General features: G+C 52.7%; 2 protein-coding genes, 1 long non-coding RNA gene and 1 pseudogene across 4 annotated transcripts in view; 2 read left to right on the top strand and 2 right to left on the bottom strand.

The window, feature by feature from the left end:
• LOC137464133 (class I histocompatibility antigen, F10 alpha chain-like) overlaps positions 1–15,194 on the bottom strand; it is a 372,308-nt gene that overhangs the window by 173,713 nt on the left and 183,401 nt on the right. The window lies entirely within an intron of this gene.
• Positions 1–15,194, top strand: part of LOC137464158 (uncharacterized) — a 61,381-nt gene that overhangs the window by 12,032 nt on the left and 34,155 nt on the right. The window lies entirely within an intron of this gene.
• LOC137464144 (class II histocompatibility antigen, B-L beta chain-like) lies at positions 4,756–7,231 on the top strand. Its single transcript, XM_068175471.1, is given in 6 exon segments — positions 4,756–4,815; positions 4,817–4,982; positions 5,304–5,573; positions 6,157–6,432; positions 7,001–7,107; positions 7,208–7,231. Coding segments are annotated over 6 exon segments (888 nt in total). The 3' UTR covers positions 7,217–7,231.
• LOC137464162 (zinc finger protein 436-like) lies at positions 13,600–14,813 on the bottom strand (annotated as a pseudogene).

The raw sequence follows: 15,194 nt of genomic DNA, 5'->3' as shown, positions 1-15,194 counted from the left end.
GCCCATTTTGCCACCTGGAGGGGCACCGGGATCAGCTGCCCCAGTGACATTGTAAAGGAAGCCCCTTTTCCATCTCTCCTGCCAGCCCGCCAACCATTGCCACGTGCAGAGAGGCAGCCAAAACTTTTGGGGGAATCATCGCACCCGCCCTGCCCGGGAGCCGCCAGCGGCCCTGCCAGCTGTGACCAAACTGCACTGAAGGGGAAGGTGCCTGTGGCCGAGAGAAGGCTGGGAACTGGGTTTGTGGTTTTGTTTGTTGTTGCTGCCGTTGTTGTTGTTTATTTGCCTTGTTATACACATACATACTAGTAGAGAACAGTTATTTCTTTTTTCATATATTTGCCTGAAAGCCCCTTAATTTAAAATTTATAATAATTCAGAGGGGAGGTGGTCATATTTTCCATTCCAAGAGCGGTTCCCACCTTCCTTTATAGACACCTGTCTTTCAAACCAAGACAGATTTGATGCCCTATGTGGGCCCTGAGGGCACTGAGAGGAAAGAGTGAAAAAGGAGTAGCAGTTCCTGGGTAACCTACTTTTTTGTGTGCTGGATACAGAAACCTTGTTAGGCTGCAACCTGGGCTGTTCAGGGCAGGAGGAATTGCCCGGCCGGACGTGCCGGGGCCTTGTGGGCAGTGGCTCCGTGTCCCACGGGAGGCCGGGGCCGAGGGGCGTCCCTCAGGGCTCTGCCCGGGCCCCGGGGCTCGTCACTGCCTCGGTCAGTGACACCCAGGGGCACCGAGCGCAGCCTCGGCGCCTTTGCAGGGCACGGGGAGCTGAGCGGGGCAGGGGCACCACGGAAACACCGAGCGCCTGCGCGGGGCACAGCCGGGGGAAAGCCGGCCTGGAAAGCCCGGAGAGGCTGCTCAGAGCTGGCCCAGGGACTTGGGCACCTGGGAGACAGAGCCCAGCTCTGAGCTGGCACTGAGCCTGAGAATACCTGAGAAATGACAGCACGTTTGTCTAGACACCTTCATTATCCTGTATGTTCTGAACATCAGTTTCTATGACGGAACATTTTTAATGTTCATTTTACCTTTTTTACCTTTTGAAAGGTAAATTGCTTTTTGTTATGTGTGAGGAGGGATGGGCTGGGAAATATTGTGGGCATTTTCTATTCAATATATTTTCAGATCTGATATGTGACAAGTCCAGATTATGACTCCAACAGCAGTGTTTGGTTCCAGACTGCTCTGCTTTTCACAGTGAGATCTCAGTTCTTTCAAATCCAGCAGTCAAGGATTCAAGGGAAACACAGAAAAGCTGGGAATCAGGTTAAAGCATTTGGAGGGTTTGCTCCGTCCGTGCATTCCACATCTCCCCTAGTCTCTGTTCAGCCTCTTCACTCCTGTCCTAGCTGCAGATTGCTGTATCCAGAGTTCAGTACATGCTTTTATAGATAGATAGATAGATACCTGTGATTATTGTATATAGAATTGTCTTGGAGTGAATTATTGTGATGGTACATTTCATGGTCCTTTGCTTTGTGCCCAAAGAATGATTATTGTATTTTTAAGTTCTGGGAGCCTGGGACTGGGTGGGGAGAGGCCCCTTTTTCACTGCTGTCTTGGTTTACAAGACAAGTGTCTGCTAGGGAAGGCAGAAAAATCTTCTGTTGGAATGGAGAATGTAAATCCTCTCCTTCTGAATTATTATAATTTTGAAAATAAGGGGTTCTCAGGCAAAGATACGGGACTAGGAAGAACAGTTCTTTACTAGCGCGTATAATAAAGCAAACAAACAGCAACAACTATGGCACTAAGAGCAAACAGAACAGGAACCCTGTCCCAGCCTTCCGGCTGCGGCGCTTTCCCCTGTGCTGCAGTTCCGGGCACAGCCTGCAGGGGCGCTGGCAGCTCCCGGTGGGCAGGACAGGTGCGGTGATCCCCACGTGGCTGCAGGGGGCGCTCCGGCGCGGGCTCAGGGAGCACGCGGCAATGGCGGCTTTGTCCAAAGGCGGAAGGGGTGGAAGAGAGGCTTTGCTTCATAAACCCTGGGGCAGCCGACCCTGGTGCCCAACAGGACTCTCTGGAAACAGCAGGCTGGAACAGCAGAGATGAGCAAAAAATCCCAGGGTGGTGGGCAAGATGTATAAGAAACTCTACGGCAATAGCTGGAACCTGTGGGATGTCCTGGCAGGGCAGGGAGATGCGGGGCCCAGCAGCAGAAGAAAGGTTCCCCACTGGGTTATGGTGGTGGCTGTTATAAATAAATTTGTTTTAACAGGTGGAGTTATAAATAGTCAGTGATGTCATGTTGTTATGAATTGTTATGCCCAATTAATGCAATAAGTAATGAAGTTAAATGTACTGTAGTATGAGTGTGTGCCCACTAGAGGGGGGTGGTAAGAACTTTCCAGAAGGTTACCTCATGGCCTGCTGACAGCAGCCTGGACTGTATTTGGACAATGAGCCAGCCAGTGAAATCGAAGCATCCCAGAATGACTGGTCAGGAATGCACTGCAAATTGGACCAATCGGGCACCGGAAAAAGGTCCTGGGCTTATCCTGGGGCCTCGTCTTCAGTTGTCTTTGTTTTTAATAAATAGGCCCAAGCCTTTTAAATTATCTCGGCTCCAATTCGCCTGTTTTTAACAGTGGCAGTGAATTCCATTCACCAAGCAGCAGGTCTGACTGTCCTTCTCCGAAGCCCAGCAGATAGAATGTCCCCAACTGCACAGTCCTCGTCTTTTTTCCTGCCTTTATTCTTGTTGTATCTTTGTCCTGTCCCGCCCAGCCCCCACGAAAAAACTAGGAAAAAACTAGAGGAGTTACTCCTCCCCACTAACTTAAGCACACAGCCATTAGTGCTTCTTAGAAACTCAATGGGAAAAAAATCCACAAGTAACAAGGAAAGAAAATTTTAAAACCCAACCCCCAACAACTGCACTGGCGTCTAGCTGATCGGGTTTCCCTCGGCTTTCTCTGTGCACCGTGGTTTTCTGTTTGGCTGAAAAGCTTTTTAGGGCCAGGTGTTAAAAATAGGTTAGAAACGGTTGTAAAATAGTTGATAATTGTTAAGCATGTACTGTTAGTTTGGTTATGGTACAAGGGGTTAAAAGGGTAGTTATAAGAAATATGGTGCTCTACCTACCATAATGCACCTAAGTAAAGTGCGCCACCCCCCAAGAGAAATGAACCAGCTTGGACAGAACTGTCATGGGCCAATCAAGCGCCTTAAACCTTCATGCAAATGAAGGATCCAAAAAGAAACCAATCCAAAGGGACAAAAAACAAAAAAGGGGCATCTGACCCACTGAACCTGTGTCGCTCTCCCTGGAATGTCGGGGACATCGCTGGTCAAGAAGAGCCAGCGCCGGGACTGCAGCCTCCTCGACGGGAAGGCTCCTGCTCAGCCCTTGGGCCCCATTGCTTAAGGCCTTTCTTTTTATTATAATGAATGCTGAAATAACTTTTAGTACCGGGAGTGTGGTCCCGTTTATAACACCAGGCAAACAAAGGATTCTTTCCCTTTCCTTGTCTCTGAGAGGCTGCAGCGGGAGCCTCGGAGTGCCTGGAGGCGAACCGAGCAGCTGCTTTGTCGGAGCCCGGGGGCCCCGCGCGGGCAGGAGCGGAGTGGCGCCGCTGCAGCCCAAAGCCGCTGCGAGCCGGGCCGAGCCGGGAGAGAAAACAGCCCGAGGCTTCAGCCGCGCTGCTTCACCTGCCGGGACCGTGCCCGCGGAGCCCAGCTGGGGAGGAGTTCAACGCCGGGAGAGCCCCGGGCTTTCATCTCCTTCGGGACAGCCCCTGGCTGGTTTTTCCCCTCGGGGAGAAGCCGGTGCCACCTGTACCCCGTGTCGTGAGCGGGGATTTCTCTGGCATTTTGGGTCTTTTGTCCCAGGGTGTGTGTGGGGGGGTAAGGTCTAACAATTTAATATCTAGCAGTTACTTACTTTTTAAAAGTTATTATTCTTGCCTTGTGGGAATTCAAAACTGTTGGAGTTTTTACACTTTCATCTATTAACATTCATTTTTTGTTGGTGGAAAGGGATTATTGGAACCCTGCAGAGGGGACAACACTCACTCCAGAGTGTCCTCTTTTAAATCGTCTCTCAAACTGAGACAGCCTACGGGTGCTTGGAATGTAGAATGAGCTCCAGCCAGAGCTCCCACCTGATCTGGCTCCAGGAGATCCAAACTAAGGAACATCCCTGCTGGTGCTTGGAATGTGGGAAGAGCTTCACATAGAAGTCTGACCTGGTCACCCATCATATGATCCACCTCAGGGAACAGCCCTACAAGTTCTTGAAATGTGGGCAGAGCTTCAGCTAGAATTCCCACCGCATTAAGGACCACAAGATCCACACCGGCGCATGGCCCTGCTAGTGTGGGGAGTGTGGGAAGAACAGCTGGAGCTCCAAGCTCGTCACCTGCCAGTGCATCCACACTTGAGAGAGGCCCTACGAGTGTCCCGAGTGTGGGAAGACCTTTGTGCGCTGCTCCAGCTCCATCCCCCATGGGAGGATCTGGGCTGGATGATCCCCAGTGCCCCCCGTTGGGCAGAGCCCTGGTGATCCGTGGGCCTGGTGATCCCCGTTGGGTGGGGGGAAGGTGTTGGAGAGATTTCTTCCCCTTCTCATTGTGCTGCTGTGTTTGGTTGGTATTAAATTCACTCCCTGTGCCCAGGCTGGGTCTGTTGCGCCTGTGCTTGTTCTCGGGGCGGGATCGCTCCCGATTCTTCTTCCACCTCCCGGGCCTCTCCTCAGCCAATCAGAGAGGTACAAACAATATTGAGCCAATCAGAGCGCGCGGGGCTGATGACGCCCCAGTTGCCAGGCAGTCCCGCAGCGCCCAGCGCTCCTCACCTGGACTCCACCCGCGCCCCGGCCTCGCCCCCAGCCTCTACCGCGAGGGGAATTTGGAGAGGGCGGAGGTGTCAGACCCTGCCCGGCGCTGGCCATGGGGCGAGTGGCGGCAGCTGGGGCCCTGCTGGTGGCACTGTTGGTGCTGGGAGCCTCCTCAGATGCGGATGCAGAGCTCTCGGGTGAGCAGGAGGGGCGGGAAGGGAAGTGTTGGGAGGGTGGGAACGGTGGGGCGTGGAGGGACAAGGGGGAGGTGGGACCCTCAAATTGATGTGGGGGGTGGTGCTGGTGACTGAAGAGTTATGGGAAAGGGGGAGAAAAATATGGAGAAGGGTGGAAAAGGGGAAGAGGGGCTGCGGGAAGAAAGAGCCTACGAGGGGTGGCACGTGGTGCACAAGGGGTACAGAGTGGGGGTCTGGGGTGGGCCTTTGAGCTTTTGGTTTGCTGTGGGGTGCTGGGGGCTGCTGTCGGGGCACCCCCGGAGCTGTGTCCTGCACACTCAGGAGTGTTCCAGGAGATGGTTAAGTCCGAGTGTCACTTCATTAACGGCACCCAGCGGGTGAGGTTCGTGAAGAGGTTCATCTACAACCGGGAGCAGTACGTGCACTTCGACAGCGACGTTGGGCACTTTGTAGGGGACACCCTGTATGGGGAGAAGGTTGCCAGGTACTGGAACAGTAATCCGGAATGGATGGAGCACAGACGGGCTGCAGTGGACAGGCACTGCCGGCACAACTACGAGTTGTCCACCTCGTTCCTCGTGGAGCGCAGAGGTGAGTTTGGGGCAGAGTTTGTCCCCTCGGGCCCTGCCCTGGCAATGACCCTGGAGCCCTTCAAAACCTCCCTGGGAATCGCCCCAGACATGTCAGCCCTTCCTGTGCTCATCCCCGTGGCCTCTTGCCCACCCCGGAGCTCTCCCTATCTCTCCCAGTCTCTCCCAGTGCCTCCCGCGTGTCCATCTCGACGTTGCATAGGGCTGAAGCCCCTCAGCCAATCAGAGCGCGTGTCTCTGATGACTCATCAGTTGCCAGGCAGCCTCACAGCGCCGAGTGCCTCGCGCTGGACTCGGCCTCCCAGTGCCCAGCACTTCATTCCCAGTTCCTCCCAGTGCCGCTGAAGTCTCTCCCAGTGCCAGGCACTTCCTTCCCACTCCCTATCCGTTCATTCCCATTCCATTCCCAGTCCTTCTCAGTCCACTCCCAGACTTCCATCCTCTCTCCCAGTGCCCTCCCAGCATTCTCCATCCCCCTCCCAGTCCCTCCCCAATCCCTCTCAATGTTACCCGAGACCCCCCCCACCGTGTCTCCCATTTTACCTGCATCTTATCCCAGTGTGTCCCCGCTCTCTCTCTCCCAGTGCCCCCCATTGTGTCCATCTCGCTGGTGCCCTCGAGCTCCCAGTCCAACCCTGACAGCCTGCTCTGCTCTGTGATGGATTTCTACCCTGCCCACATTCAGGTGAGGTGGTTCCAGGGCCAGCAGGAGCTCTCTGTGGTGGCCACCGATATTTTCCCCAGTGGGGACTGGACCTACCAACTCCTGGTGCTGCTGGAAACCGCCCCCCAGCGTGGGTTTACCTACACCTGCCAGGTGGAGCACATCAGCCTGGAGCACCCCCTGAGCCGGCACTGGGGTATGGCCCGGCCCCCACAGCACCGGGGAACGGGGAGTGGGACTGGGGGGACTGAGAGGGGAGTTGGTAGTAGCTGGGAGTAATTGGGAGGAAGTTTGAGGGAGGCAGTGGGTAACTGGAGAAGAGGTTTGGAGGATACTGGGAAGACTGGGATGCAGTTAGGGGTTTCCTGGTGTCTGATGGCACTCTTGGTGGTGCTGGATGTAACTGGAAGGGAGTCTGATGGAGCCGGAGGGGCTGGAAGCAGGTTGGGGATGTAAAAGCGGGGCTGGGATGGGAGTTGAGTGTGCTTCAATCTACTGGCAGTGATGTTGGTGAGTCCTGGTGGGACTGGGAAGGGACTGGGAAAAGGTTTGGGGGATCACTGGGAGATGGATGTCAACTGGGAGGGGGTTTAGGGTCCTGGAGGGATGGGGAAGGGACTTGGGTGGTATTAGGGAGATTGGATGGGGATAAGAAAGCGGTCTCATGCGGTCTTGGGTGGGCTGGAGGGGTGTGAGGGTGTTTGGAGGGGCTTGGGGTGTCTGTGAGAGGTTTTGGGGGGTCCTGATCCCTGCAGACCCCCCAGAAATGCCACCAGACACCGCCCACAGCAAGATGCTGACAGGGATTGGGGGCTTTGTGTTGGGCTTCGTCTTCCTGGCGCTGGGGCTCGGCTTCTACCTGTGCAAGAAGGTGAGGGGGGGGTCCCGAGGGTCGTGTCCCCCTCCCCCAGAGCGTGTGTGCTCCCCCTGGGGCCCCCCAGCCCGGTGTCACCCCTTTTCTCTCCCCGCAGAGCTTCTGAGCCACCGGTGGCCGCAGCCCCTCCCTGTGGCCTCGGGCCTGGCTGGGACACCCCGCTCTGTCCACATGCTGATTCTGGGGGGGTCGTGTGTCCCCCCAGCACCGCTGTTACTCTGCCCCTGCCCGGCTGCTCCCAGTGTTCCCAATAAAGCTTCCCAGTTCATGCCAATCCCCTTTACTAGGGAGCTGTGTGGAGAGATTTTGGGGGAATCCGCAGGGATACTGTGATGGGAAGGGGCAGAATTGGCCCCCGGGTGGATCAGGAATGGGGACCCCTGTGGGTCACTCCACTCTGGGTGCTGGGAGCCCACACCAGCTGTGGGCAAGGAACTCTTGGGTGAGAGGGAGAGCAGCACAGGGAAGATGGAAAAGGTATTTGAGAGGGGGGTAAAGGGAGGGGGGACAGCGGCAAAGGGGTTCCCCTGGGAGTCCCTTCATGTCCCCATCACTGGATCTCTTGAGCTGTTCCCTGGGGTTCTGGGGGATGATGAGGGGGTGTAGGCAGAACCTTACTGGGGGGGGTCCCAAACCCCCCCATCCCTCCCTGAGGGGCTCACAGTGGGGGTGACCTCACCCAGCAACCAGTGCTGTGGTGGCAGATGGGGGGTGGGAATGGGGGATCCAGGGTGGTCCCTTGAGCCCCTAGCCTGCTGTGGGGTGCTAGCGTCTGTTGGGGGCTGAGGGGAGGCACCCCCCCACCTGTCTCCTTTCCCACACAGGTGTGTTCCATTTTTGGGGAAAAGCCCACTGTCACTTCCTTGATGGCAACAACTGGGTGAAGTTTGTGGACAAGGAACATCCGCAACTGGGAATAATTTGGGCTCAGGAGATACCCCAAAATTTTGAGGTGGGATTGAGTTGTTTTGAGGTGGAGTTGAGCCATTTTCAGTGGGATGGAGTTGTTTTGAGGCATCATCCATCCCTCTCGGCTTTTGGGGAGCAGAGCTGTTGGGTACCGAAATGTCCCGGGTTAATGGCTCAAAGCATTGGCAAAAGCAGCGGGGGCTTTGCTGGCCACGGGCACAGGAAGTGCCCAGGGGCCGAGGGGGTGAACACTCAGACCCAGAGGGGAGGGGACGAGCCGGGCTGGGAGCCAGGGAAGGGAAGAGGCCGATCAGAAAGAGATGCTGCCAGGTGGGACAGGGCTTTTGACCAGGGCAATGCCCTCCCTTACACAACTGGCTCAGCTCTGGAAACTCCCCTGCGGGAGGCCCAGGACATTCACACAGAGGGCTGAAGGTTTTCATCCCCTTTACATGGGCCATACATGGGCCTGGCTCAGCTGCGCTGCTGGGAGAGGTGTGGCCACATCTTAGAAGGGGCCATAAACCATCAGAGCCCCCCAAAGTGCCCCGGGATCCACAGTGTGACATCAGACAGTGTAAAACTCCCTCCAGGGGAGGTACCTGGGTGTTCACCCAAACCTAAATCCATATTGACCCACAGAACTTGGTGGTTTTGGAGCTTTCCCAACCCCCAAGGAATCCATCCTGGGACCATCACTTAGACCAAGGACAAGGACATTGCAACAATCTATTTTTGTTGCTGGATCCAGGGCTGGTGCCTGTGTATCTCACTACTCTTACTTTCTTTTCCCTTTTAAGTTTTTCTAAGTGCTATTTTAATGCTTCTATATTGCTAGAGATGGTAACCAAAAAGGTTCCAAACCTGCTTTACATGGCAAAGAAATTGTTCTGAAATAAACCCAACAGAGATATAACATAGTTCAATCACTGTTGTTTCACTTTAATCTGTGCCAGGGGATCCATGAACCAGAACCTGGATTACCCTCGCCTTCAGGAATGGATCAGAACAGGAGCTGGACGTGGGGGAAGCTTCTGGAAGCTCCTCACAGAAGCCACCCCTGGAGGACCCCTGTTTCCAAAACCTGGTCACACAAACGCAATACACTGCCCAACATTAGTTACCAGGAACATGGGTCACTAAGTCTCTGCCCGATGGGGCTCACTGTGGATCATCCAACATTGGTCCTCCAATGGGGAATGGAGTTGGAACAGCGTTTGAAGCCCTTCCCACACTTAGGGCACTCACAGGGGTTCCCTTTGCAGTAAATCCATTGGTGTAAGGTCAAGGTAGAACTCTGGGTGAAGCTTTTCCCACAGTCAGGACACTCCGAGGGCTATTCCCTAGTGTGGATATTCTGGTGGTGAATCAGGTGAGAGCTCTGGCTGAAGTTCTTCCTGTACTTCCCACACGTGTAGACCCATTACCTGGAGTGCAGACGCTGGTGGCTCAAGAGGTTAGAGTGGTCACTTATGCTCCTCACACATTCCCTACACCTGCAGGACCGTTTTCCCATGTGAATTACCTGATGGCAGACCAGACAGGAGCTCCGGCTAAAGCTCTTCCTGTTATGAACAAGTTCAATATGGTTGGAGCTGTTAAAGCACTTACAGTTTAGGTTAATAAATGTTAAATCCTTGTTGTACGCCCCCTCACTGTTATCTTCCTTACATACATCCTCGCTGTACCCCTTCATTTTTAACTCCCTTACCCTTCACTGTTAACTCCCTTACTCCCTCACTGTAATCTCCCTTACATACACCCTGGTTGTAACCCCCTGGTACCCCCCCCTCCTTGTTAAACTCCCTTACATACACCCCGGTTGTACTCCCCGGGTACCCCCCCTTGTTCAGCTCCCTTACATACACCCCGGTTGTACTCCCTTTTACCTGTACCCTTATTGAATCCCTCCGGTATTGCCTCTGCTGCTCCCTAAAATGGCGGCCAGAAACATTTCCGGGAATATGCAAATCAAGAAAAGCTCAAGAAAACCCAACAAAAGACCCTGGAAACAACGAGCCAACTTAAAATTTGGAAAACTAAGTGACTGGACCTACTGGGGAGAAGTCCCTCTACCCCTCCAACAGGGCTTTAGAGGTCACCATCACCTAGTGGAACTGGACTAGAATGAGGATCCCAGCCGAAGAGCCAGAAGATGTTTTCCTAGGCACGCCCGTGAGGATGGAAGCCCCAGCTGTGCTGTGAAGCAAAACTGATCACCTCCTCCTCTGTGTCGCCAAAGGGAGCAGCGTCGGTGTGCGCAGCCCCTCGGGCCCCCACCCAGAGCTGATCACTGAATAAAGGCATCAAAAGGGAGCTGGTCTCCTGGCCCATTTACTTCACATCCCACATTCCAAGCACTTCTAGGGCTATTGCCCTGTGTGAATCTTCTGGTGCCAGATCAGGTAGCAGCTCCATCTGAAGCTCTTCCCACATTCCAAGCACCTGTAGCACATCTCCCCAATGTGAAACCACTCAAGGACCACCAGGTCAGAGCTCTGGATGAAGCTTTGGCTGTCTTGACACAGGATATGTCTTTCCTCCTTAGAGCACCGTGGGCTGTGTTTGGAGACCCTCCTCACAGGATACCTCTGTAGCTTTTCCTCCCCACTGTATTCCTGCGCTGTGGAGTCACTCAAAATGGCCTCTTCCATGAGGTTGTGATGCAGGGATTTGTCCTCCCTGTTCTCTCTCAGTGCCTGGGGAGGGAGGGAGGGAGGGGATTTGCCTCCATGCAAGAAGGAAGGGGAAGGACATCCCCCAAGTCCATCCCTGGCAGGACAGTGTCAGTAGTGGGGTTGTCCTGCAGCCAGGGGTGATGCTGGGCGGGGAGATGGAGCAGTGACTTCCTCCTCACCTGCCAGGGTGCCCTAGTCTGGTGTCTCCACTTAGGTTTCCCTCTGTCTGGCCTGCTGGGGGTCTCATGTATATTGGGGATCCCCCATCTCCAGGGTTCCTCACTTTCAAGACTGCTGTTGGACCTGGGAATTCCTGGGTTCAGCCCTCTCCTGATTCTCTCCTTCTCCCCAGATTACCCCTCAATGAGCTTTGCCCCCCTCTGGCCTGTCAGAGGTCCCTCAGTTCCAGTATTGCCTCTCACAGTTTTCCCCTGGCCTTCCCCTAACCCTGGCTTTCCTGAGGAGTCCCCAGAAATGGTGTTCCTGGCCCCCCCGCCCTGGTACTGGCTGATCTTCATGTAGCTCCAGTGATTCCACATCCCCTGCCAACCACCATGGCTTAGCTGGCAGCAGCCAACAGGAGTCCCCAGACAAATATCATCTCTGGAACCCAGCATCCCCCGAGGGACATTTGCAGATCAGCTCTAGAGTCATGCAAAATCCAGTTAATGCTTCATAAAAAACAAATACTAAGAGACACTCCCCCACCCCCCCCCCCACCCCGATATTTGAGGCAAGCTCCCCCTCCCCAGTCACATGGGGGAGGTGAAGAGGGATGATGCTCCCAGGCTGGGGAGGGCTGCAGATACAGGGAGCGGTGGATCCATGAACTTCCTGCTATTCCTTCTCCCCTTCCTCCTCCTGCCAAATCCCATCTCCTTTGCCTCCTATTTAAATTAGTACAATTACAACTCAATAATACAATTCTACTTCTCCATGGCCCATGGGTGTCTTTCACAGTGATGGATTGGAGCAAAGACCAAGATTTCAGAGAGAGACAATGGGGTGGAAACTCCTCAAAAAACGTTTCTGCCACCCACCCAACCCAACTCCATGGATACTCACACAATGCCAACATGTAAATACTTTTGTTTTGGCCTTAATTTTCTTTTGATTCCTCTTTATCCCTTTAAAACACCTGAAAGTGGGGTAAAAATAAAGAAGTTGAAAAGAAACCCATGTAAAGCCCTCCCAGTTTTACTGCTATTTGGGGGAGAATTTGGAGTTCAGGGAGATATTCTAGAGGATTTGGGGATTCCGTGGGGATGTGGGGGAGTCTTCTCCATTGCTGTGCATAGCAAAAGCCAAGAGGCATTGACCAATTATCTTAAAACAACACAGTCACATTGAAAACAGCTTCATGCCCCCCCCAAGATGTCTTGATACAAACACCAAATGGCTTAATTCCACTTTCAAAATATCTTGATTTGAACGGGGCCTATGGGTAAAGCTTGGGCAGACACAGGACTTTTCCTTGATGTGGATCCTACAGTGGGAGATCAAATTCATGCTCTGGCCAAAGCTCTTCCCACAGGAGATCAGTCTCTTGCCATGATGAATCCTCAGGTGGGAGCTGAGGTTGGAGCTGTCACTGAAGCTCCTCCAACACTCAGGGCAGACCTCGTGGGTTACTCGTGGGTGGGTGATGGATCAGGCTGTGTAAGGACCTGAGCAGTAGAGTTGCCCATCTCAAACATTGCTAAGGTCACAGAAGGACTTTGCCATGAGATAAGCACACAAGGGAGTAACATGAAGGTGCTGACTCGAGGCCTGGCAGAGGAAAGATCTGTGTGGTCCATGCTGGGAAATGCATGCCCACAAAAATTCCCACTGTGGCAAAGTGTTTGTAAAGAAGCAACTGCTTATATGCACATCACTGGTCAAATGAAGTTCACCCCAAGTTATGGACACACTTGCAGCTGCCACCACCAATGACCACCGAATCCTCCCTCCCCCCTCCCCTCCTGGCCTCCCCTGATATTCCGATATTCCTCAGTGGATACCTGGCACTTGGACTGTAGGTAAGATCAAGGTGGGACAATTGTCCAGGTGTTACCTCATGCCTGGGGGAAATTAACAAAACTGGGGGGGGGGAGAATGAATCACTGAGAATGGACACAAAGATCGCAGCATTTATGGGCCACAAAGAAAGCCCAATCCAGCAACTGTGTGAAATCAGCTCTGACTGGGTCAAAGGGAACTCCAGTCAAAGGGAATTCTGCCAGACAGTGACCACTGACTCACAGCCACCAACACCAGAAACAACCAACTCAAAAGAAAAGAAACTCTGAGCATGCAGACTAACAAACAGTCTTCCCAATGAATTTCTGTTTTGCCAGTTGATGGTGTCAGCACAAAAGACACAACTTTAAGAAATAAGCGTAATTTTCTATAGTTCAAAAGAGCAAAGAATTAAAGAAGTATATGTAATGCACCAAATAATTAGTACAAAAGATTGCCTATAGTGATTAATAAAGATTCTTGGAGGACTGACCTCGTGGAAAGGTGACCGACATTGCAGTGGTTTGGGGAGGACTGTCCCTGTGATGGACTTATGTTGTAGCAGTTTGCAGACAGCTGTTGCACATGGGATGGACTCACTCTGGAGAAGTTTGTGGAGAACTGTCTCCTGTGGTAGGGACCCCGCAGAGCAGCAGAGGAACAACTCCTCTCCCTAAGCAGTGGGAGAAGCCACAGATGATGAACTGACTGTAACCCCCATTCCCTGTTTCCTTGTGCTGCTGGGATAGAGCTGGGAAGAAGGGAGGGTTGGGGGTAGGTGGTTTTAAGGGCTTGTTTTATTTATTATCCTGCTCTGATTTTGTTAGCTAATTTCATATCTCAAAGCTGAGCTTGTTTTACCTGTGATGGTGTTTGGTGAGGGATGTCTCTCCAGGTCCTTTTTTCTCTCCGTCCATCTGTGGAGGGGAGTGAGTAGGTGGCTTACGTGGGTGCGTGGCATCCGGCCAGCATCAATCTACAACTTTTGGGTTCCACCCAAAGCCTGGTCAGGGCTCAAGAATGAACCAAGGGAGTTGGCTTTGACAATGTACCTCCAAACAAGGCCAAGATATCTGATTTCATTGCCTTGGTCATCCCCTAAACATGGAAAGATAAATACATTTGTATCACATTACATATTTCACTAACGATCACTGATATTTCACTAATTAGCAGATACAAGTATCATATAATGTTTGGTTGGAAGGTTCATCTAGAGATCAACTTTGGCGCAGGGCCTGTTGTTCAGGCCTCAGTACTTCGATTTCTGACATCAGTCTGCATCCTGATAGATGTTCTTTCCCCTGTGTTCATCCAGGTGCTCCCAGGGTAGCAGAAGGAGGTGAAGACTACCAGCCAGGTGTCTTCCCAATGTGGATAATGTGGAACATAGGCCACCAGGTTTTCACCCAACATGGATCACCAAGAATGTGGATCACCATGTTTTTGCACAATATGGGTCACTGTGGATAATGCAACATGGGTCCTCTAGTGGGTGATGAAGTTGGAGGAGGAGATAAAACTCTTCCTGAAGTCAGGGCACTGGTAGGGCATCCCCTACTCATGGGTCCGTTGGTGTGAAATCAAGGCAGAGCTGTAGGAGAAGCTCTTCCCACACTCAGGACACTCGTAGGGCCTCTCCCTGGTGGGGGTGTGCCGGTGGGTGGTGAGGGTGGAGTTGCATTTGAAGCCCTTCCCACAACAATAGGGTCTCTCCCTCTGTGTATCTTTGCTCATGCATGACCAGGTGGGAGCGTCTCTGAAAACTCTTCCCACACTCAGGACATTTGTAGGGCCATTCCTCACAGTGGATCTTCTGGTGGTAGATCAGGTAGGATCTGAAGCTGAATCTCTTTCTACAGCTGGGGCACTGGTAGGGCTGCTCCCCAGTGTGGACAAGCTGGTGAGAGAGGAGGTTGGAACTCCGGCTGAAGTTCTTTCTATATTCCCCACACTTGAAGGGCTGCTCCCCAGTGTGTAGGGTCTGGTGGACATGAGGTTGGAGCCATCACTGAAGTCCTTCCCACATTTCAGGCACTTGTATGGCTGTTCCTCAGTGTGGATCTTCTGGTGGCAGTCGCTGTTGAGGCAGGAACGGGAATGAAAAGACTCCATGTTCAGAAGGCAAAGAAAGATAATTTATTCAAATTATGTCTCTCTTTAATAGAGAACATTGTGAAGACTAATTTCATTGGTCTTAAAGTAAAAACTTTTTGCCTGATTGGTACACTGGACTTAGGTCAGTGTGGCAGAAGATATCTATAAACAATATGAATGGAAAACAAGATAACATATTGTTTACATTCCTCCCGGACTTCTCCCCAGGCTTAGCCTGGCAGAAATCTTTCTCTTTTTCTCTCTTACTGAACTGAGAATATCCACAGCAGATCAGATGGGATCTCTGCCGGAAGCTCTTCCCACATTTCCAAGCACCTGTAATGCTTCTTGTTGATATGATGCTGCTTACAGACCACCAGGTCTGAGCTCTGGGGAAGC

Source organism: Anomalospiza imberbis, chromosome 37, assembly GCF_031753505.1.
Source record: "Anomalospiza imberbis isolate Cuckoo-Finch-1a 21T00152 chromosome 37, ASM3175350v1, whole genome shotgun sequence".
Taxonomy (NCBI): domain Eukaryota; kingdom Metazoa; phylum Chordata; class Aves; order Passeriformes; family Viduidae; genus Anomalospiza; species Anomalospiza imberbis.
The sequence above is the reverse complement of the archived record's forward strand: the minus strand, read 5'-3'. Positions and strand labels throughout refer to the sequence as shown.